A 24868-nucleotide genomic window follows, 5' to 3' on the forward strand; every position below is an offset into this window, starting at 1 on the left:
GGTGGATAGGAGGATGACCATGAGCCAGCAATGTGCTCTTGTGGCCAAGAAGGCAAATGGCATCTTAGGGTGCATTAGAAAGGGAGTGGTTAGTAGGTCAAGAGAGGTTCTCCTCCCCCTCTACTCAGCCTTGGTGAGGCCGCATCTGGAATATTGCGTCCAGTTCTGGGCCCCTCTGTTCAAGAAGGACAGGGAATTGCTTGAAGGAGTCCAGCGCAGAGCCACAAAGATGATTAAGGGAGTGGAACATCTCCCTTATGAGGAGAGGCTGAGGGAGCTGGGTCTCTTTAGCTTGCAAAAGAGGAGACTGAGGGGTGACCTCATCAATGTTTACAAATATGTGAAGGGTAGGTGTCAGGATGATGGAGCTAGGCTTTTTTCAGTGATATCCAGTGATAGGACAAGGGGCAATGGGTGTAAACTGGAGCATAGGAAGTTCCACGTTAACATCAGGAAGAACTTCTTTACTGTAAGAGTGACAGAGCACTGGAACAGGCTGCCCAGGGGGGTTGTGGAGTCTCCTACACTGGAGATATTCAAGGCCTGCCTGGACAAGTTCCTGTGTGATGTACTGTAGGTTACCCTGCTCTTGCAGGGGGGTTGGACTAGATGATCTTTTTAGGTCCCTTCCAACCCTTGGGATTCTGTGATTCTGTGATTCTGTGAACAGGTTGCCCAGGGGGGTTGTGGAGTCTCCTACACTGGAGATATTTAAGGCCCGCCTGCACAAGTTCCTGTGTGATGTACTGTAGGTTACCCTGCTCTTGCAGGGGGGTTGGACTAGATGATCTTTTTAGGTCCCTTCCAACCCTTGGGATTCTGTGATTCTGTGATTCTGTGAGCTTAACCTTATTTACCCACTTAGGCAAAATCTCAGTTGTAATCTGAGCTACATTAGAAATTATTATTAGCAGTAGTTTGAATCCGTGCTTTAGAAGAGGGATTTGTAGGAAACTGAAGGAAAACAACACCATTGTGTCATTGATGCAACTTAGAACATGAAAATAAATACACACTGGTCATTCCAATGTCCAGTGACCACTTCAGAAACATTTGTGTAAGAAAACATTGAAATGCCAGTAAATAAATTAGGCTTCTCCACTGTCTAAAGTAAGGAAAGCACCAATAAACAAAAGTCACATCTAATAAACAATTGATTACTACAGCTGGTAATGATCAAGACAAGGTGAACAAGACAAATGGCCAACCAAGATCAACGTAATACTGTGGAAGCACACTGTGTGCGCAAACACCGTCTCTCTAACTCTCCCAAGCTCTGCGAGATACTCCGCTTAACAAACAGTAACTGTTAAGTAAAGCATAACTTAATTATGCTTAAGTAATAGAGAGTAAAGCTTATCAAGTAAAAACTTAAGACGGAGCTGTTTTGCAGCAAAATTCAAAGTGACCAAAAACACATGCTTAAAAACAATACACAGCAACTAATTATGCTAGCACATCTGCAGACTCTAATTTGCAGCCAAAATAAGCAGACACAGTCAAAAGATACTGTCTGCAAAAGACACTGTCTGCAAATTCCAAGATTTGGCAAACTTTATTCTAAAGCATACATGTGACTGGAAAGACAAAGAAGAAATTGCATAATATATACCCATAGTGAACTCCTTTGGGAATTATTAATGTATGAGGCTTTTAAAAGTTGCTATGAAAGGACAGTAATACCACCATGACAGATGTAGAATCCACCTCCAGAATCCCTCTTCCTAGTTAAAATCTGTTCATTGGAAAAAAGATTCAGTATAGTCCCCCCACTTAGCCAGCAAATCACTGCAAAGAAAATTCCTCATTTCTTTTCCTTTTACAACTGCTAAGAAGCCCCATTTGATTTGTCTACTAATTATGCTCACAGCAATATTTTGCTGCAGTATTTGGAAAGGAAAAACCCTCCCCTATTATTTTCAAGTAAAAATCCCTTGAAATACACTTATTAGAACAACCTGGTCTTTAAATACAGGTACTGGAACTTTTAAACACAAAAACAAGCAAAGAAAAACCTACCTCAACCTTCACAGGAGCCAGTGGAAAAACTGACTCCAAGTTTTCCCTGCAGACTGCTCCTTCATGTCCAAACTTCTCCTGTACCTTCAACATCCCACCTGTGGGAGCTTCCAAAACTCCCAGGCAACTGACAGCACACATCCCTTTTGCTCCAACACAAGCTTAGGTAAACCACAACGTGGTTCCAAAGTCACAGTTCTTCACATGCCATTCTTACTATGTATTAGATAATGATGTACTACTGAAACTACTAGGAGTACTAATAGATTCCAAGTATTCACAGAAGAGCTTGATAGGAACCTATTTTCTTGGTGGCTTTCTGCACTTTTCAAATAAAATATAATAAAATTAATAATAAGATAATTAAAAAAAACTCAAAATGCCAACACTAACATTTAGAACCATCAACCTCAGGCAGTTCTCTAGAAGGACAGACTAACATGGAAAGTTCTCTGTTTTTCCAGTCTCTACCTCAAGTCTTGATAAAGACTTGAGATATCTTCACCCTTCCACAGGATAAAGAAAGCATTAAAGACAACCAGATGCTGTTTCATCAGCCTTTCTCAACTTAAAAATCACTGTATAGCGTTAATATACATTTTATTATCTGTATGAGCTTCACCTTCTGAAAAACAGCTGTATATATGAAAGGAAGGCTATTCGCTCTTCAAATGATTATAGTACAGAGAGTTCTATTCCATTGCAGACTTCTGTGCAAATATAAATTGTAGCACAAACACATCATAATTATGACACAAGCCACCCCACTGTCAGATGACCCCAAAGGAACAATGCACACAGGAATTTACTTTGCTGCTGCATAAACAGACTGACACGTAGTTCTGGCATTGCACAATACCTCCGTTGCTGTTTGTTTCGATCAAATATCGCTGTTTTGAATCCCTCAAGTTGCCCCTAGTTTCAATTGACAATGCCAAGAGGGATGTCTTTCTAGTTTTAATACTTGCCTTTTACAGCAGATAATTAATGATTTCCTCAAGCAGTTCAAAAAGGAAACTATTTGCAAGAGTATCATCTCAAAATAGTTTGAGTTGTCTCTTTAATTTCTTCTTTGGCATTAGATGAATGCAGAGAAAGAATTCAAGGAAAAAGAAAAATCCCAAGAAACTTTTCTACTTATCCGCAAAACTGTATTACTTTGCTGTAATTAATGAGATTGAGAACATCACAACAAAGTTCTGCTCTGCTTCTGGTTGCCATCTGGATAATAAATACCCATCTCTGAGGATGACAAGAATAGGACTCAGAATAAGCACTTTAGAGCACTTACAAGAATCAGTCAGTGCCAAATATACCAGGCAAGCATCTCTTGTTGATGAGAACTTAGTGACAAACACCCATACTCTATACTAAACTGAAATGTTTACTGAAGTATCTTTCTAAATTAAGTGCATCATTCCAAGTATAACATTCATGCAGCCAGAAATGATATTCTGAACAAACAGCTAAATTGAGCAAGTAAATTCGGTATTGTTCAGCAATATATTTTCTGGGGGCTAGTATTATCCTCTAACTCCATGATTTTTTAAACCAAGAGCATTCCTTTCACATCAACCTTCAGAAATGACCTTCAGCCTTTAGTATTCTAGAGGCCGCACCAAAAACATCCTTCCAGAAGTTGGATCAACTAATGTCTAGCCGTCAAGTCCATACATATCGCATGGGTGAGCTGACAGCACTTGGTTACCTGCAAAATCATGGTTTAGGAACAAGACTGCTTTCAGGAACAGGTCTCCATGTTTATTACAAGCATAATTTATAGCTTACATACGCAGATAGTGGTACATCATAACACAATAAATGTTACATGACAGGAAAGACAATATTTAGCTTAGGGAAAAGCTTAAGCAGAGGTAATCCCTGAAAGTCAACTAACATAAACTGTGTATTAGGGATGCTCTACAGACAAAGAACTAAGTTTGCCTGAAATTTGCTCAAGCAGAAACAATTTATTCTACAATTAAATGCAACACCATGCAAGTGCATAAGGAATCGTGGATTATAGGCTACAACATGACTAGAAAGCTTATTTAAGGGATGAAAAGCTACAAAAAGAGGAACATACTTTAAATTTATCAAAGAAGAGAAACATATTTTAGATTCAAAGAAAACACTTAAATACTATTAATGTATCTTCTGGCAATACAAGGATGGAGATGCAACTGTTGCATCTTTAGGAACATCTCTGGCAGAAACATGCTAGTGGAATTTATCTGTTTAATCTCCAAGTAATATTCTGTTCCACACCCTGCATATCAAACAACCTACTCAAAAACCTGAGAAGCTGAAGAGAGCATGAAAACATCAACTGGGCAAAGCATAGGCCATCAGGGATGAGAAACCAACAGAATCTGAGGTAAGTTTTCATTGTGTTACTTAGACTACATATAAAACACAATTATTCCAAATGATGTGTGCATGAAAATGAAAAATACACACTCTTAAAGAAACCTAAGAAAATCTAAGCTTAGCAGGGTATTTCATAGCCACTTCATTTTAAACCCAAGGGTTCTAGGTAGTACACAGTGACCAATGTCCCCAGTAGATGTGGAGGCTCCCAGCAAGCAAATTTTAGTACCTATTAAGTCACACCAGTTTAGGTGGGGTTTGTTTCATAGAATCATAGAATGGGTTGGCTTGGAAGGGACCTTAAGATCATCGAACCCCCTGCCATGAGCAGGGACACCTCACACTAAACACAGCCACCCAGGGCTCTGTCCAGCCTGCCTTGAAAACCACCAGGGATGGAGCATTCACAACCTCCCTGGACAACCCATTCCAGTGCCTCAGCACCCTCACAGTAAAGAACTTCTTCCTTATATCTAACCTAAAGAAGCAGTTTTTTTACTGTGAGGGTGGTAAAGCACTGGAATGGGTTTCAGGTAGCAGTAGTTCAAGGGTATTTTAGAGTTAAAACAGAAAAGAACTGACAAGTTTTACTCATTAAATCCCACCTTCCAAGACAACCATTACACACACTTTAACAATAATAAATCCCAAAGAAACAACAAGCAACACAAATTGCACTTTGTCTATTTTACATAATGAATCACACTGCTTCCAACCTTTCCATATCTCTGGCATCTGCTAATGGGAAAGAAAAAATATCAGCCTGGAGTGTATAAAGAAAAATATTTTGCTTTTCACCTAATGAAATTCATTTCCAGTAAGCACCAAGCAGCCTGGATTTCCTGACCTGGAAACATGAAACTTATTTCAAGCATTAAGAGAATCAGGTCAAATGAACTAAGTTTATCTTTTGTTCTCAAAAACCCAACAACTTAAAAGGGAACGTAAGGAAATACTTATAGTAATATTAAAACATGTTTGTGAGGTTTTTCTACTAGAGCTAACTACCCACCAGAGTGAGAATACATTCATTATAAGTTAGAGTGTATCAGCCTCCTCTCCTATTTCTCCTTAGGCACAAGATACTTTATAACTCAAAAGATCACTACCAAAACACAAGTGCAGATTTATTTAGTGCATTCCAACCAGTGGCACTGAGATATTTTAAAACATTTAATACCACCTTTAATCAACTCTCAGAAGTTTATATTTTCCTTGACTCAAAAAAAATACACCTTTTTTTCCTCCCCTCTGGCAGAAACAGTAAAACTGCATGAAAACACTCAAGTAGAATATTGCTGCCAGCTGACAGTGACTAATTCTAAGCCTGAGAAACTTATCATTCCAGCCCTCGTTTTCAGTCTGGTACTCTTCAAGCTCACTTCTCGGAGTGACCTATCTAGGCTTTGTCATTAACACCGCTCAATCCTAAGCAGGCAATTAGGTTTTTAAGTGTTTACAGTTGCATAATGTTACTGCTCTGGAATGAAACTCCCTGTTTCCAGGCCACTTAGGAGCTGAAAGTAAAATCAACTGCCTAGCTTTGACAAGCAATGAGCAAAAGAACTCAACACACAACCAGTAGGTACCAAACATATGCCCAAGAGCAAAATAGAAAGGCTTATAGTAAGACCAAGTCTCCATGATAATAAATAGGTTTCCAGTTACCCAAGTTGCTTAAATTTATTCACTGAACCCAAACTATAAAGCACTAAACCTGGACTTCATTGGAAGGAGTTTTCAGGAAGCACTGCATGCTGAAGTGCAAGAAAACATAAATGAAGGGTGGTATTTGGCAGCTTTACAAGAGGAATGCAGATGTAACAGGAAAAGGGTGGTAGAAATGCATCAGTTCCATGTTCTCCATCCTGTAGTTCCCTTTCCCTGCTCTAACACATTTCTGATTGATATGTCCTATTTCGAGTGGTGGGGCTAAAAGTCCCAGAACTCAAATACGGCTGGACCTAGCCTCTCAGTCCTTTAAGGATCAGAGGTTTTCCTTTCACCACATTAGTCAATACTTAAACTTTACACAAGCTACAGAACAGTTTGGAAAGTGAACCTGTAAACCCCCGTACAACAGAGCAAAGCATAGGTTGAAGACAGGCAAACAGGAGCCACCTACACTCAAATCATTAACTACAGCCTGTATAAACCATCCAGACTAGCGCAGTCATTACCACCTATACTCTTGCATTTAATTTTCCTCTAAACCCCATAAAACAGTGCTGTTATGTATACAGGACTAGGGGCAAAGCTTCATGCAAAAATGTATCTTTGTGCATCACTGGAGTACCGACAGTCACTGACTATCTACTGTACTTTGCACTGCAACATACACAGGGCAATCTCTGAGCATCTTCCAGGCTCCACTATTAATTAGACCTCCATACAACACAGTGAATAGATCTGCAACAATTGGTACCTACAAGACCACTTGCTGGTGATGTGCTGAAAGGCAAAACTAAGCCACAGCTGCATCCTACAACTCCTTTGTAGGTCTGTGGAATTAAGGGAAGATTTAAACAATGTCATGTTTCAAGTCACTTTCATTTAGTTACTCCTCTTTCAGTCTAACAACTGCTACTTCGCTAAACATCTTCTTGTAGGGCAAAGAGCCTTGTGACCATTGAAGCATTAAGAATCAGGTAATTTCTTAATCCTTTCATCAGACTTTAATTGCCAGCATCTGAGGCTTGTTCCAAGCATGGTGGATCACACAGGGTATCTTTTAAAATCATAGAATCATAGAATAGTTAGGGTTGGAAAGGACCTTAAGATCATTCAGTTCCAACCTCCCTGCCATGGGCAGGGACACCTCACACTAAACCATGGCACCCAAGGCTTTGTCCAACCTGGCCTTGAACACTGCCAGGGATGGAGCATTCACAACTTCCCTGGGCAACCCATCCCAGTGCCTCACCACCCTTACAGGAAAGAACTTCTTCCTTATATCCAATCTAAGCTTCCCCTGTTTCAGTTTTAACCCGTTACCCCTTGTCCTGTCACTACAGTCCCTGATGAAGAGTCCCTCCCCAGCATCCTTATAGGCCCCTTCAGATACTGGAAGGCTGCTCTGAGGTCCCCACGCAGCCTTCTCTTCTCCAGGCTGAACAGACCCACTTCCTCAGCCTATCTTCATACGGGAGGTGCTCCAGTCCAGATTGTCCTCGTGGCCCTTCTCTGGACTTGTTCCAACAGTTCCATGTCCTTTTTATGTTGAGGACACCAGAGCTGCACACAATACTCCAAGTGAGGTCTCATGAGAACAGAGTAGAAGGGCAAGATCACCTCCTTCGACCTGCTGGACACGCTCCTTTTGATGCAGCCCAGGATATGGTTGGCCGTCTGGGCTGCAAGCACACACTGCCAGCAATATAGAATGGTCTGGGCCGGAAGGGACCTTAAAGCCCATCTAGTTCCACCCCCTGCCACATGCAGGGACACCTTCCACTAGACCAATTTGCACAGTTAATCCAGAGCGGACACAACCCAGTTTTACCATAGCCTCTTTAACACAGCCTTACTCGTAAAGCTACAGATCTGTACTAAAGATTACATATCCAACCAGTGAACTATACCAAAGTACTTATTTCCTCCCAAAGGTTTTCTCCAAATACTCTACTGGAGCGTTGAACCCTGCAACTTAACAGAATACACAGCAAGAAATGAACTAGAAATAGTTTCTAGCTTTAAGCTATTTTCTTCTCTTGACTTTGCAAAATATTTCTAAAATGTTGGTCCTCCTCAGGCAACACTGTGAATCTTCTGAGCAAGGAAGTCCAAAAGCAGAACCATTACAACAGCTGGAAGGTGACAGCTATCTAGCAGCAAGCATAGGAAATAGAGAAGGCCTCTTCAGACTTGCCATAAATTTAGCATCTGTTCATATGCAATAGGAGAAAACCTTCTTCCATCACATGGCTAGAATCTTTTCATTGTAGTGGTTATGCAAAAGGAGTTCCACCTTAGCTGCTCTTGGGCGCACATGAACAAATCCCCTGAAAGGGCAGATAGGGAACAAAAGTATTTGAAACCATACCAAGCTTGTTCTGCTTGGGAAAATGTACAAGATCAGCTAAAATATGTATCAGGAAAACTTTAGTCATCATTGAAAAACAGGCTTTTCAACTTGGGATGTGTCTGGCTGCTCTGGGCAGAACTAACTGTTGAGAGCAGGCAATAACAGAGTAATCCTTTCCAATACTGTAGCAGTCCAACTACCAATATTCCAGAAGAACACTTTACCTTAACACAGAAATAAGTTCACAATACTTGGGGGGTGTTTAAAAACACAAATGCCTCTCAGTTACACTCTGAGTCAGTGAATTCTGAGGGTTTCACAATATAAATTACCACATTCCTGCACCCCTAGCCTAGTCTATTTTGATTAGTAACTAATACATTAAGCAGTAGCACAACTTCTTAGTTGTAGCTTTAGGCATCTCCATTTTTGGAGTCCATGTCAGTGAAGAAACCTACCCACACCCATACCCACTGTGGCAAAAGGAGAATACAGTTGTACTTAATTAAAAAGGAAGAATCCTGCATTACCAGTTTGACAAGCTATGGGACAAAACCAGTCTCCATCTTTAATATGACACTAGAGAGATTTCAGTTTTTCCACTCCACATAAAGCTGGTCAAGATGTTCTGGAATCCCATACAAGACAGACAACACTCCTCAAAAATGCCAAATCCTTAAACTATAGCAAGATAAGCTGAGAGGAGTTAGCAAGTTCAGTATTTTTCCTCATACCCCCCATTACAGGGGCTAAGCAGCTACTATAAAGCTATAGCAAGATCCTTGAAGTTGTAAACAACATTGAACTATCAGTTTCCATAGGCAAGGGAAGAAAAAGTGTCTATCAACTCTACACAAGCTGCACACACAAACAATAGCAGAGTTCTGGCTCAGCTCTCATTTAATATGAAATTCCCATGAGGTTTAGAAATTCAAACTGATTTAATCCCAAATACTGCGCTCTAATGTGTTTAAAAAAAAAAATCATCCTCACATGAGTAATACTATTCTTTAGGAAACAGAGCCAGGACAAGATCCGTCATGCATGATCATTTCAGTGACAAGATACTTCTGCTTGCAAAAGCTGCAAGCAGCAGCTGAAGCACTGCCCTGCCCTATTCTAATCATTCATCTTGGCCTCTAGTTGTCAGGTTTAACTCTGTGGCTAGCAGTTGTAAAGTACTTTTTCACACTATGTTAAAAGGGAATGCTTGGGAATATCTGAATAAGGCTGGCCAAGCCACCCTCATTAAACAAGCATCAACATGTACTTCCCCCTCCGTGCTCTCCTATTATATATATTTATTTATTTTGCCAAGTGATGAACACTTCAGTCTTATACCTTCAAACTTGTTTAAGCAAGTAATACGCAATGAGGACAGACACATGCCTTCAGCAGGAAATTCAACTTACAGGTTCTTTACATTTTCTTCTTCCATCTCTTTGTACTCAACCACCCCAGTTTACATGCTAAGTGAATGTACTGGGCTAATTGAAGCTAAATATATCCAAATCTGCAATACTCCGAATAAATGCAACTGGACCACTGCCTAGAAAAGTTGCTCCATTTTTACAAATAAAGGCAATTCAAGCCTATGCAAAAATGTCTTGCAACAGGTAAGAGAAAAACTTACCTTGCCAACATAGATTAAGTGTCAAAGAGCTGGTTTATGGGGTTTTCTTAAAGCTATGTAACTTTCAAAGTAAATTCTGTCTGCCACAAAAGATGCCCATAATCAACAGTTTCAAACTTGGAAAAAACACCTGAACCCAAAAATCATGTTACATCCAAGAACAAAACCAGGGATATTAATAACACTGAAAGGCAGGAAAGGAATAAAAGAAAAAAAAGAGATAAAGACAGACTTTTAACATACTGTAACCAGTAACAAATGCTGAAGCAGAAGATGGATTGGTGAGGAACTGGTCTGAGAGGACGAGAAGCTCCTATTCCACACTAGGCTACAAACAAGAGAAAGATGATGCAACAGGGAAATGCTGCAGCCTCCTAATCCATTGAGTAAAGGCATGCTTGACCCATTTCTCCTCTACTACCTCCCAGGACTTAAGCTTTTATAACCACTGCACAAATTACGGAAGAGTTACGCAGTGTCTGAAGACTACAGTTCCAACAAGGGATCAGAGTTACACCAACATAAGTATCAGTGTAACTAATATTCCAGGAGGGAGAAAAGACAGCTTCTTTCCTGCATGGACAAGCAGCAAGAGCTAAAATCCAAAAAACCTTTTTCAGATCCATTTTACATGAATTCCAGATTGTTAAAACAAAGGCTCAGCTTTTGGAAGATGATGATGTCGAACCACACCCTCCAAAGACATTCTGAAAGCTCCAAGCTGCATGTTCTCAAAGGCATAAATTACAAGATGCACCTGCCTCGTGCTCCTCAACGCAAGGCTAAAAGAATGCTAGGACCTTCCAAGCCTTTTTCCCCCATCAGCTACAAGAAGGTGGGAATACTGCATGTAAAATACATGACTTCGGAATAAAAGTAATAAAAAACCCTCAAGATTCAGAGTGCACCTGCAACATTATCTAAACCAATCTTTTAGTCATTCACCCCAATATAATATAGCAAATAGAGGAGCTCTGAAGAGATATTCCAAAGTTAAAAGCTTACCTAAGACACGCATGAACATGTAAGAACCACAACCAGGTTGACCCATAAATCCAAGAGCACCCTCCATACATGCTCTGCTGTTTCAACATTGGTCTCTCAGCTGTAGAGTCATTCTTTACTCCCATAATTAGATTATCTGAAGAACACAGACTATACTACAGGTAGCTCTTTTGAACATTTGAATCCCATTTAATCTTTTTAATTACCTTTGATTTGGGACAATAGTTTCTTCTGTTTCTGGGTTTCCAAATTAAAGACAAAAGGTAGCCCATGTATTAAATCCTTGTAGCAGCAAGAGACTCAAGTGCAGGATATCAGGACTTTCAATACAATGCACAAGAGAAACTTAAAGAACATGGAATCACACAGATTTCAGGCTCCCCTTGAGAACAGTAAACACACAAGTCTTACTCAAGCACAATCTACAGTGAAAAGCACAGCTTTTAACAGAATTTAGGTCCAGTATTATTCATTCACAGCAAGGTTAATGGGGACCCACGAACCCCACCATAGTAAAACACCACTTCAGCTGCAGGGGTTCCCATTTATGGACAGCAGTGCAAAGAGGAGAGTCTAGACTATGACATTCTATTGGTCAAACATATATTGCCAAATTATTTGTGACAGACTCGCATCTGACATTTGAGAATCCACAATTTAAATCCACAATTTAAACCCTGCCACTGAACAAGGCAGAAGGCCTTTCAGATGCATGTAGCAGAATTCCCTTTTCCCTCCACTTCTTAAAACAATTTTGATTTACACAGCAAACAGGCTTTCACATCAAGCAGCACACAAAGAAACAAGCAAGCAATTCCACTTTCAGATACCTCTCTCCTTTTTTGGTTTCATGATCATGTTCAGAAATAGTGCTAAAACAGCTTAATAAAATTGGTTATTATTTACTGAGATAACTATGGATCCAGGAGCATTAAAATGTCCCAGTAAAATAACAGAATTTTATGATCCTTTTTATGGAGTGAGCCCTCTCCACATGAAAGAAAGGTTTAGCTTTTACACCAAGGACTTGGGCAGCCAAAATTCCTTTTCATGTCACTCAAAACAAACACCATTTCTCAGTACAGGAAATTGTCAATGTTGAAAAGACAACTATTAATAAACTTCAACTGCAAGGTCATTTCTTTACATGAACATTCACAATGAGATCTTTCAACTATACATCAAGCCAGTCTAAACTTTGTATAGGTCAACACTAATTCTTTGTTTAAACTGCACATCTTAAGGTGGTTTGGTTTTGGTTTTTAAGCTATGTAAATTATTCCGCTTATATAATTATATTCCTATACTGTGCAGTGGTCTATGACTTTAAGGTGGGAAAAGAGTCCCACTTCTTCCAATAATAAAGATTCTATTAACCCATGGTCTACATTCTTCACTCAGTTTTACTTATTTTACCTATTTACCTATTCTACCCTGCAACTCTTTATAAAGAGGTAAATTTACATTTAAAAACAATGTTCCCCTACACATAATCTAAACTGAACAGAACCAAATTCAATAAATATTATATGGGTGGTAGGATTAAAAGAAGCAAACACTGTGCTTCAGAATACTTCCAGACAGATATGAAACAGTTAGATACCAAACTCTACCATGTACAAGGAAAAGGAATAAGGCACAACACAGCATGACTTAGAGCATACCCAAACATAGACTGCTGTTCTACAGAGGGGGGAGAAAAAAAACCCTAAAAAGTAAAATAATAACAAGTAAGTTAAAAATCAAAGCCTGCCCATTTTCCTATTACAACAAATAGAAAACTTTAGCTTCTTTTCCAAGTGGAAACTCTTTTTTCTCCCCGATAAAACCAGAAGGATGTGCATTACGATCTTTCCAAGCTTTTCCTCCCCACAGCCCTTTAAACAAGGGGGCCTCATTTAAGATCTGACCTGAAGATACCCGATTATGCCTAAAACCGGCAGTGTGATGATCTTTTCATTAAGGAGTCTTGGAGCACTTCATTGAAGTTCTAAAACAAAATACTATTTCTTTAGCATTTATATTTCTGAAAACATAACCAGATGAGCTACAGGAAGAGATACATTGACTGTTCTACATGAATATGTGTACTCATCAAAAGTCATAGTATATTTCAGACGCAACTAAAAATCATACTCCTGTTAAGATTGTCATACTAGCCTCAAAAACCATATCCTGAGTAGACATGAACAAAAACACATGGGCAAAGTTCAAGGCTAGCCACTGTGGAATAACAGAAGAGAAGATTAAGCAACAAAGCTTCTCCTTTTCTTCTTATGGGCACGACAAGGCTCTGTGGCCTGTAGCATTTTTAAGAGCTGATACTCAGTAGAGCTTATACAAAACCCAATGTAAAGTCTGAAATAGATAAAGGTCACAGGCATAATACCAAGTTAACCAACTCTTCACATCAGGTTACAGAGAACCTAAAGAAAAACAACATACCAGAATGAAACTGAACATTAACTTCAAGTAATATTGTAATCACAGTTCTCCTCCAATTCTGAATATACCAATTGGCAGTGTAATCTCCTCAAGTGACCTACAGATACATATTCAACTCACTACACAGTTAGGAGTTTAGAAGATGCAGAAACACTATTCCATGCACTCCTGTGAAAAAGTCCAAGTTGAATAAAATACTCCACTCAACAGCACAATAATAATTCTTCTTTCAGCCTGGAGAATATGAAAACATTTTTCCTGGCAAGAATTGCACCCATTTCCCCATTTATACTTGGAGACTCCATGGGCAGGCTTACAAAAAAATACACTTGGAAAGTCATGAACACCCAGACTACCTGACACACACACGCAATGTACATTTATCCTTTCTCAGTATTTGTAGCTCAAGATCCATATGAGCAAGAGATTATGATAAGTATTCTCTAATATATATGTCAACAGATACCAGTCAGCCTTACAGACTTAAAGTGACTTAAGCTCCCGGAATTGCTAAAAGCAGCTTAACTGGAGACCTCTTTCATATTCCTTTAAAGCAAGAAAAATTTAGAAAAGCAAAAATAACTAATTGTGAAGTGTATTATTTGAGTTCTGGAACACAGTGATAACATAGGAAGAGCATAAAGCACAATTACTAATAGACAGCTAAAATGTTCTCTCCAAAAGATTCAAGTTCTCTGACAATGTTGTTACCTATAAGGGATTTACACGTATCAAAGCACAAACATTTACTCTTCATTTTAAGATTAAATCCCATGTGAGTAAAACCAACATCCACCTCTTGTAAATAAATACCAGAAAGGAGAAAACAAAGTCACAGACCAATGGATGTTATAACATTAAGAACTTTGAAGAGGGAGATGGGAGAGGAGAATGTTGTATTTAATTCATACTTATCTTTGAAAAACAAAAATATCCAAGAGTCCCGATGGAAATTCCAACTATGCAGCCACACTGAATCTTTAAGTTTTGCTAACAAACACCTTCAAAGTAGTATTTAGTGAGGAGAGAAAAATGCAAGGGCTTGCAAGCAAGGAATTCTCAGAATACCAAAATAAACACTACCTGTTGTACAAGTGGCTATAGGCAAGTTAGCATAGATGTGGATATATGTGAAGTTCACCTGGTTCCAAGTATACCCTAAGATTCTAGAACAGCTTGTTTTGATCATAGCTCTTTTCACCCAAGCTTATATACAGCTGTTAGACTGCAAGTGAAGACTAACAAACATTAATAAACCCATCATCAGGCATTTGTACACAGAAGAGAAGGAAAAAAATAATCACCAGCTCATCTGTCAGGACTATATCCCAATGAAAAACAAACAAAAAAAGCTTTTCTGAGGAGTCATCAAAACATTCTTCCTCCAAATAAACTAAGGAAAATAAAACCAGTAGGTTTAAGCTTCACACAGTCTTTTTATTCAAGGGATTGATGGGACATCATAACAGCACTGAAATTCACCCTCAAATACAAGAAAACTTCAACCTAACTCCAAATTCCATCTAGCTACAAGGTCTTTTCATAATCAAGATAAATTGAAGCACAGTATAAACAGCAAGTTGCTAACAACAGGCAAGCAGAAGTGTGCTGTGTAGGGGTGGGATGCTTCAGTAAAACTCACTCAAAACTCTAAATGAGAAACCAAGGAAGTGAGAACAAATGCTAGAGACTTGGTCCTCAATATACTCCAGTATATTAAGTGCAGCTACTCCTCTTTTTGATCATAGAGCATGCTTTCAGATAACTTGATATCCTTAAGGTTTTAGACAAGAAATTGTCTGCTTCAATACAAAGAAGAAAATGTTAGGCAAGTTGAGGTTTATTGATACAGTCAGTAAATAACTCTGAACATGAATACCTATTTCCATCTGACTTAAACTATTGTAGATAAAGACAAATCTATCCAGTAATTGACTAACAGCAAGAACCAAGTAAGATTTAACAACTGAAATCCAACATAGACTAAGATTACAGTTGTCTGAAAACGCAGTGGAAAGAGTCAGGCTGATCTTTGCTGTCAGAATGGGATGAGGGAAGTGGAGAACGCATCTCCTCTGACATACATTTCCATCTACCTGGACTTGTACAAAGCGTTTGACACTGTCCCACACCACATCCTTCTCTCTAAATTGGAGAGATATCAAGTGGATGGATGGACCACTCGGTGGATAAAGAACTGGCTGGATGGCTGCACACAAAGAGTTGTGGTCAATGGCTCAATGTCCGGCTGGAGACCAGTAACGAGTGGTGTCCCTCAGGGATCGGTGTTGGGACCGGTCTTGTTTAATATCTTCATCGCTGACATGGACAGTGGGATTGAGTGCGCCCTCAACAAGTTTGCCGATGACACCAAGCTGTGTGGTCAGGTTGATTTGCTGGAGGGAAGGGATGCCATCCAGAGGGACCTTGACACACTTGTGAGGTGGGTTGATGCCAACCTTATGAAGTTCAGCCATGACAAGTGCAAGGTCCTACAGCTGGGTTGGAGCAATCCCAGGCACAGCTACAGGTTGGGCAAAGAAGAGATTCAGAGCGGCCCTGCAGAGAAGGACTTGGGGGTGCTGGTCGATAAGAAAATGAACATGAGCTGGCTTCAGTGTGCGCTCGCAGCCCAGAAAGCCAACCGTATGCTGGGCTGCATCAAAAGGAGCGTGACCAGCAGGTCGAAGGAGGTGATCCTGCCCCTCTACTCTGCTCTTGTGAGACCTCACCTGGAGTACTGTGTGCAGTTCTGGTGTCCTCAACATAAAAAGGACATGGAACTGTTGGAACAAGTCCAGAGGAGGGCCACGAGGATGATCAGGGGCTGGAGCACCTCCCATATGAAGAGAGGCTGAGAAAGTTGGGGCTGTTGAGCCTCGAGAAGAGAAGGCTGCGTGGAGACCTCAGAGCAGCCTGCCAGTATCTGAAGGGGGCCTATAGGGATGCTGGGGAGGGACTCTTCGTCGGGGACTGCAGTGACAGGACAAGGGGTAACGGGTTAAAACTTAAACAGGGGAAGTTTAGACTGGATATAAGGAGGAAGTTCTTTCCTGTTAGGGTGGTGAGGCACTGGAATAGGTTGCCCAGGGAGGTTGTGAGTGCTCCATCCCTAGTAGTGTTCAAGGCCAAGTTGGATGAAGCCTTGGGTGGGATGGTTTAGTGTGAGGTGTCCCTGCCCATGGCAAGGGGGTTGGAACTAGATGATCTTGAGGTTCTTTCCAACCCTAACTATTCTATGATTCTATGATTCTATATCTGAAATCCTTTTGGGTCACTATTATTCCTGGACACAGGGCTCTCTGCTGAGATTTATGTCTTTTATTTAGAAGTCAGTACCACATCTTGCAAGAACAAGAAGTAGAAGCTATGTCACCTCAAGGCTGAACAGCTGTTAACACTGGAAATGGATCTGCACTTAAAATGCTAAGGAAACTCAGCTGCTGCAAAGTTTGGCAAGCCCTTTCCTTAATGTACTTTCTGCAACTGTGTTCTTCATATTATGTACAATTCAAAACCTTATTTCCACATCTATGACATCCTGTATTATTTAAAATTTGTCTGGAGGAAATCCAAACACCACCATTATTAAAATGGCAACTAAATCCTTCAGCTCACCATTATAAAACAATACCAGCACAGTCCTTGGACCAAGTGTTTAGATATTTCTCATGTGAGATATAGAACAGAATTTCTGAGACTGTGTGAAGAAGATAATGCTATAGAGATGTACCTGACTTTAACTGAATACAAATATAAACAAACACATGCTATTTTTAAGTGAAATGTGCAGTAGTGATAAGGTATTTCCTATAGTTAGAAAGCAACTAAAGATGGCCTGCTGCAGACTCATTTTCAATTAAGACATGTTGGGCAACCCAGTAAAGCCAAAGCCAAGCCAAAGTTATAGGCAGCATTTTTTTTTCCTCCACATTACAGTACAATGTTCTTATTTACACACAGAGCCTCCAACGAAGTTCACATCTGCCCCTATGTATACACTGAAAAAATTTATTTTACTTACCTTGCACAGGAATGAAAACAAAGTATTATAAATTTAAGACAAAAAGACTTGAAGTGCAAGATTAAGACGATCTTAGTAAGTTTTCCTGTATTACAGAAACAGGTTTACATCTTTTAAGAGTTTTATAAGCTTACATATTAAAATTGTCATCCTGATATAAGCTGCTGTGAATTCATCAGCTGCACTTGTGCTAGGTATCAGAATCTCTGTAACTTAAACACTCATCGCCTCCATGCAAAACAAGCATTTTGATGTAATCTACGCAAACATCATCAGGGACTGTAGTGATATGACAAGGGGTAATAGGCTTAAACTTAAACAAGGGAAGTTCAGGTTAGATATAAGGAAGAAGTTCTTTACTGTGAGGGTGCTGAGGTGCTGGCACAGGGTGCCCAGAGAAGCTGTGGCTGCCCCATCCCTGGCAGTGTTCAAGGCCAGGTTGAACACTTGGAGCAACCTGCTCTAGTGGAAGGTTAGGGTTAGGGTTAGGGTTAGGCAGGGGGGTTAGAGCTAGATGATTTTAAGGTCCTTTCCAACCGAAACCATCCTACAATTTTATGATTCTACAATCTACATTAAATTCTACCAGCAAAATCAACCCTGCTCTGCAACACGTCAATAGCAAGAGCTGGTATTCACTTAGATCTCTTTTAACTTCAAAATTTTACTTCTAAATGCAGCAGCATCCTGTATGCTTCACAGATTAACTTTAAGCACACAAGCCTTTCTTTAGAATTTTGTAGAACACACTCTAAAAGGCACATGAAGGGCATAACTCAATCCACTAAAACTATAATAAAATCAAAACTGAATGTGTTTACATTAAAAATAAAACTTCTTTAAGTTCTCAAAAAAGTTTCTTGGGTTTTTTTTGCCTGTGATAATTCTACGCAGAATAAAATCAATTTTAAGTTCTGGCACAGCATTTTCATGTCATCAAGTTCACATTCCAAGGTCACAGTGCAGTTTGACTGGTGTAATCTGTAATAGAAGGTAACTCCCAGAAAACAAAAATTATTGCCAAGAATCCAGTTCTTCTATCAAGACAGCATTGATGTGTTTCATTTCCAGTTGTCCATACAAAAACAACCACACAGTCAATTTTACTCTGTGTAAATGTCACAGATAAAGTACATCTATAGAAGATTAGAATGCTCTTCTCTCTGTAAACCAGACATCCACAAGGGAAGTCTCCTTCCTCCAAACAGCTCTTAATGGGTTTATGTTAGAGCTGATGCCTTTAAATTACTGGCTGACCACCGCACTACAGGTATACCAGACAAGTAAACTTCCCTGGCACCTCAAAAATGCACGTTGCTGCTGCAGACTTAATTGCATTCACTTTTATGATCTACAAGATGTGCAAATACATAAGTACCCATTTGCCATTGTCTAACTATGTACACAAGTCTGAGACTCTTCCTTAGGAAGAGAAACTCAGAGAATGTCAGGAATTAAGTGCAGGGATGCCATTAAAAATTGAGTGCCTTGATACTAAAAACAGAGAAGTGGTTTTGGCACAGAAGAAATCAATCTGGCATTCCTCCTTTTATACAAGGAGTTTCCATCAGTCATCAGAACAGTAACTGGCTGATTCAGCTAAATATATAAAACAGGAAAAGCAGACATACAAACAAGCCAATTCAATACTCCTTAAGATAAAGCACTCCAAAATCAACTACAAAGATGTGTTGCAAGCTACCAAGTCTGAGGGAGTAAAAATATGTTGGTTCCATAGTGATTTAGTAATTCATGCAATTATACTAATATCTGTACAACTAAACTGATCTTCACAATTAAATCTGTGATATATTAAAATGAATCTATTAGTTGAAAACTACTATGATAAAAGAAGTGTTGGAACAAATCCAGAGGAGGGCCACGAGGATGATCAGGGGACTGGAGCACCTCCCGTACGAAGATGGGCTGAGAAAGTTGGGGCTGTTCAGCCTGGAGAAGAGAAAGCTACATGGAGACCTCAGAGCAGCTTCCAGTATCTGAAGGGGGCCTATAAGGATGCTGGGGAGGGACTCTTCATTAGGGACTGTAGTGATAGGACAAGGGGTAATGGGTTAAAACTGAAACAGTAGAAGTTTAGATTGGATACAAGGAAGAAGTTCTTTACTGTAAGGGGTGGTGAGGCACTGGAATGGGTTGCCCAAGGAAGCTGTGAATGCTCCATCCCTGGTGGTGTTCAAGGCCAGGTCAGACAAAGCCTTGGATGACATGGTTTAGTGTGAGGTGTCCCTGCCCATGGCAGGGAGGTTTGAACTGGATGATCTTAAGGTCCTTTCCAACCCAAACTATTCTATGATTCTAACCTTAAGAGAATGTACACTACTCTTCTTCCCTGAGAAAAATACAGCATAGTTGTCAGTAAACTTAAAGTTCTCCTGCTTCTACCCCTCCTTGCAATCCACAGCTGAACAATGGGTCATTTGAGGCAGTAGTTCAAAAGAATGCTCAGCTTGAAATAATTAACAAGAAAGTTTGAGTAGTTTCAGATATTGCACTCACGGCAGTTTTCCCAGGGAACACTTATTAGAGCAAAAAAAAAACCCAAATACCCGACATTGTTTCTCCTCATCAGAAATTTACACCTCTGAAGCAACCGACTCTTCACCATAACAAAAACTTGTCAAATACAGCAGTTACTTCTGATGGAAGCAAGACTAATAAAACATTCTCGCCTTTTGAAAGCACCCTCAATTATCACTTTCCACAAGCATTTGAGCTCAAGCACCACAAAGGACAAGAGTGTCATAGTTTCACACTAAGCCAACAGTTGTTTTCAACAGCAATCTACAAAAAAATCCATACACTCCAGTATATTTATATACATAGCAGTAAAATTTCTCTCTCAACTCAGACTTGCTCTCCTACAGATTTCATGTGAAACTCTGCAATTATGATATTCCTGAAAATGGGAATTGTTTTTAACTGCATTAATCTTTTAGAAACGTTTAGAAAGAAGTGTTTACTTAAAAACTAAGCAGCTTACTAGATTTAGGAAGGAAAGCTGAGAACTGAAAAGGGAAAAGAGGAACAGCACAGTTCAGAGCTTAGCTGATTCTACCCAGCCACAAATTCCAAATTTACAGATCACGCAATTGGTTAATGGCATCCATTAATGTACCTGACATAGCAGCTAAAGAGAAGCCACAATTATTACAACCAAAAAACAACAATGAATGATTTTTGCCTGCAGCACATGATTTAACCCAGGGAGCAACAAAGGTTGGAAACCTGTCCTTTCTGATTTCCATCATACCACTGTAACACAACTAGATTAACATGTATTACTTCCTAGTTTCTCTCCCTTAGTAATTGCTAGTACATACCAAGGGTCATACAGTAATTATATGATAATGAGAGCAATAGAAGCAGAAGGGTTTAAACCCATTGTTTTAAAGTGTATCAACAGTAACTACAATATTTAAGGCTATGTAAACATTTGTAAAAATAATAAGTATTCTTGGCATAACATATGAAAGTATAACATCAACATGATATGTCTGGGACGACCAACCATGCTAGGAAGTACAAGGTTATCAACAGTTAACTGACTTGAAAGCAGCCTCTGCTTTGCCTACAACCAAATGCTTTTGCAAGTGGTCAAAGTTCAGCAGTATTCTTCTTGACTAGAATCAATAAAAACAGAGAAGTTCTCTAGACACTAATCCCTTTTTCTAACTACACACTACTGCCCTGTGTAACACATTTAGCACTACAGGTTGTATGTTGGTACACTGCACCCTCCAGAAGTCAGTCCAAAAGGAACTAAGCTACTTAAACACCACACTCAATGACCATGAGTGCGGCGTTTTGATGCCATGACCACTGAGCATGTATTCACAAGGTAGCAGTCTTAAACTTAGCAAGTTTTTAAGTTGAAGACCATAATGGTAACAGAACAGCTTGCTTTCTTTCCCAGAACATCTTTAGTACATGAACGAATTAGGCAATTAAAAACATTAAAAACAGTGACAAGAGAAAGTCCATCAAGTTCTACTGAACAAAATAATGTAGATATGGCTTCACACTCAGGCTAAGTCAAAGAAATGCCAAAACCAAGGAAAGCATACTGGAAGGAAAGGGCTGATGTTCCCTCCTTGCCTTGCTTTTCTTTCTCCAAGTGAATAAGCACCAACAGATACTTCAGGAAAGTACCAAGTTAGATTCATCTGCTCCGACATAACTCAACTTTTCAGCAAATTAAATACAAAAAAAAGCCAACAAAATAGCACAAACAATACAAATATTATCAAAAGGTACCTTCCTTTCAAAATGTCCATACCTGTGGCAGTGCAGTATTGAGCTGTCTCTGCAACGAATCTCTCTCATGACCAACTTCATGTAGCTTGCCCTGGGTCAACGCTAGCGTCTCCTGAGTTTCTCTTAGTGTCTCCAGAAGGCGATCCCTTTCTTCCAACATGGATACCATTAATTGCTCAAAATGGGAATCAGCATCTGACTGTAACGGGGAACCTGAACCATGGCCTCCATTTCCCCCAGAGGGAATCTCTGCCTCACTGATGGTTGGCATCACCTCACACATCATCTTGGAAACAAAATAAGACAAAATAAAGACCATAAATTTCAAAGTCAAACAAATCTAAACAGGATAAGCAAAACAACTTGGGATAATACCCAGAATACTAACTTAGCTTTCCCAATGATAGCATCAGCAAAGGTTGCCAACACCTTAGTGTTTGCCACTGTTTCATTAAGACCTAGGGAGAAGAGGTTTACAATCCATTTAATCAAGACATCACTTCATAATGAGAATCCTGTGACTTCTTGCAAAACCAGATTTTTACAGCTGTGTTTCACACTGTGATCTCATTTTAATGGATTTATGTTTTTGTTAAAAGTAAACTGCTGCTGAGCTCTTTAAAGAAAAACAGAGATAAGGTGTGCAGCGTGCCACCAAAAATTACAGACTTAAGCCAGTAAGTGATTACATTGCATATTTTGAGAAGCATTATCTGCTTCTTCCAACGCTTGGAACATACAAAGATAGTATCTCAAACAGTACTTTGAGCTTATGCTGGCTGTAGAGTCTATGGTAAAAGTGATGCATGTAAATTAGCGGTAAATCTAAACAGTCCAATTCAGGTGATACACAGGTAATGGAAGATAAAAAACAAAAAACCCTCATTATGAAGTGTCAGAAGCTGTCACTGCGGATAACAAAAGAAAAGGTAGGCAAAAATAATTAAAGGCAGAGTCTGAATCCAGCTAACAATGCAAGTTAAGTACTGTACTACTGTTAACCTTGAAGGACTTTTAAGAGACCCTAACAGATCCTTACAAGAGGTTAAATACATCAAGCCTTTAAAAAGCATGGGGAAGACAAACTGATTTAATTACTGCACACTCTCACTGAACCATTAAGACTTGTGAAGTTCTTCAGCCAGCCTCTCAACATCACAACCCTGCAATAACCTCAGGCAAATCAGAAACAAACAGATTCCTCAGCTCTCTCTCAGGTACCACACAGTTTGTTTTCAGGCTTAAATTTCACACTTCGCATCGGAACGTTTTAAAGAACAATTAAACTTATTCTGAGTCTTAATGCGGGTCCTCTCAATACTTTAAAAGACCTGGAACAGCCTGAAGTGCTCTGTAACATTTTCATGCATGATTACCATAAACTCTGTATTTTTAACACCACAACGTTATTTACCTTGCTCAATAAAATAAAAAGGCTTGGAAAACAGGCCCCAGGTTTCCTGCAGTACCAGTTCTTCTCTGTTTTCAGTCGGCTTTTGCTACCCCCAAAAACCTTTCGGATCGCAACGCATCCATTCAGCTCTAGTCCAATGTCTATTTAACTGAAACACCCCGCGCACATGAAAACAAATAAACCTGCCAAGAAAAGAGCAGATCCAGTAAAAAGCAGCAGCTTCAGTTAACCAGCCAAGTCCCCACAATAGAAGAATGTGAAAATAAACTGTCTCAGCTTCCCATCCCTCTATTAATGGCCCATAGGTCCTGCAACAGCTGGGATAGAGGAATCATGTGCTGAAGAAAAGAGTAAAAACTTATACAGTCTGATGCAGTGGTGCAACAAGCTTCAACAGTTCATCGCTCTTAAATTCCACTCAGGTCACAATCGCGCTATTAAACAGAGTAGGGACAGCATGGGAAAACGACACGAGCTTTCTCGTAAAGGATTTGGAAAAGCCTCCCTTCTTTCCTCTTCTGTTAATTCCAGCGGGAGGCTCTCCTTCCAGTTCCCTGGGTCTTAGTTCAAACATTTATAATCCCAAGAGCAAGGCGCCGGTATTGCTTTGGAAGGCGAAAAGGGAGACCTGTTGTTTCTTCTGCGTTAGTCCTCCGCCCGCTCTCGCCTCGGCCAGTCTCACCGACGATGCTTCGGAACCGAGATATCCAGCCGAAAGGGGTCAAAGAAACCGGCCGAGAACGGAGCCAGCGCCGGGAGGCACAGGCAGGGGAGGAAGGTCCCGGAGTCAGGCGGGGGCACCGGCAGCTCCTCTTCCCCGCGGCAGGGCCCGACGAACAAAGATGCCGGTTGAGGAGATGGAGCTTTTCTGATCCCCCCACCTCCGCTCCTCACTGGGAGCGCCGAACCCAGCCGGGCCGGGCCTCTCCTCACCCCGCCGGAGGCCCCAGCGACGCCGGGAGCGCGGCCCCACAGCCCGCGCACAGAATCCGGGGCTCAGCGAAGCCCCTCAGGAGCGAGTCCGGCCGCGGAGGCCCTGGCACAGAGCGAGCCCTCCCTTCGGCCCCTACCTAAGCGGCGGGGCAAGCTCCCCTACAGCGGGAGGACTCGCGTCCCTGCGGGCCGGGCCCGGCTCCGCCCGCCGCCGCCTCCTCCTCCTCCACGTCCGTGGTGGCCGGCGAGCGGCCGGCTGAGGCCGGGTATGTGCCGCTGGGTACGCAGCAGCCTAGGCCCCGCGGTGCCGCCGCGGCCTCGGGGTGAGGGGAAAAGCCCTTCACGCTCCGCAGAGCCCCGATCGCCCCCTCTGCCGCCGGCCTCCGACCCGCCGCCGGCCCCGGGCACCAAGCACCGCCGCCTCCCGCTTCTCCCAGCGCCCTCCGCGGCTCCTGCATAAATCAGTGCGTGCCCACAATGCACCGCGTGGGGAGGCTCCTTTCCCGCCGGCGGGGACCCGGGTTCGAGACCCGCCGCCCCGCACGGGCAGGGCGGGCCGTGGGGAGCGCCTTGCCTTTCTCTTACAAGCGATACTCCCGCCGCCCACGGGTGTCCGCCCGCAAGGAGGGGTGCCAGGGCTCTGGCGCTGAGCCCCGGTGCTCGCTGAGGGCTGAGCAGCAGGGCAGGTCTGCAGTCATCACCGCCGCGTGTGCCAGAGTCGCCCCG

At 41.1% G+C, this 24868-nt stretch overlaps 1 protein-coding gene across 3 annotated transcripts in view; it reads right to left on the reverse strand.

Annotated features, from left to right (window-relative positions):
* Window positions 1-24580, reverse strand: part of PPFIA1 (PTPRF interacting protein alpha 1) — a 64758-nt gene extending 40178 nt beyond the window's left edge. For all 3 annotated transcript variants that reach the window (XM_065683005.1, XM_065683004.1, XM_065683006.1), the window contains exons 1-2: window positions 23210-24580; window positions 21818-22081 (exon numbers count right to left, since the gene is read on the reverse strand). In XM_065683005.1, coding sequence (XP_065539077.1) covers window positions 21818-22081 — 264 coding nt within the window. In that variant the 5' untranslated portion in view covers window positions 23210-24580. The remainder of the gene's footprint in view (window positions 1-21817; window positions 22082-23209) is intronic.
* Window positions 24581-24868: the final 288 nt, after the last annotated feature.

The sequence above is a fragment of the Lathamus discolor genome, chromosome 6 (genome assembly GCF_037157495.1).
Source record: "Lathamus discolor isolate bLatDis1 chromosome 6, bLatDis1.hap1, whole genome shotgun sequence".
Lineage (NCBI taxonomy): Eukaryota > Metazoa > Chordata > Aves > Psittaciformes > Psittacidae > Lathamus > Lathamus discolor.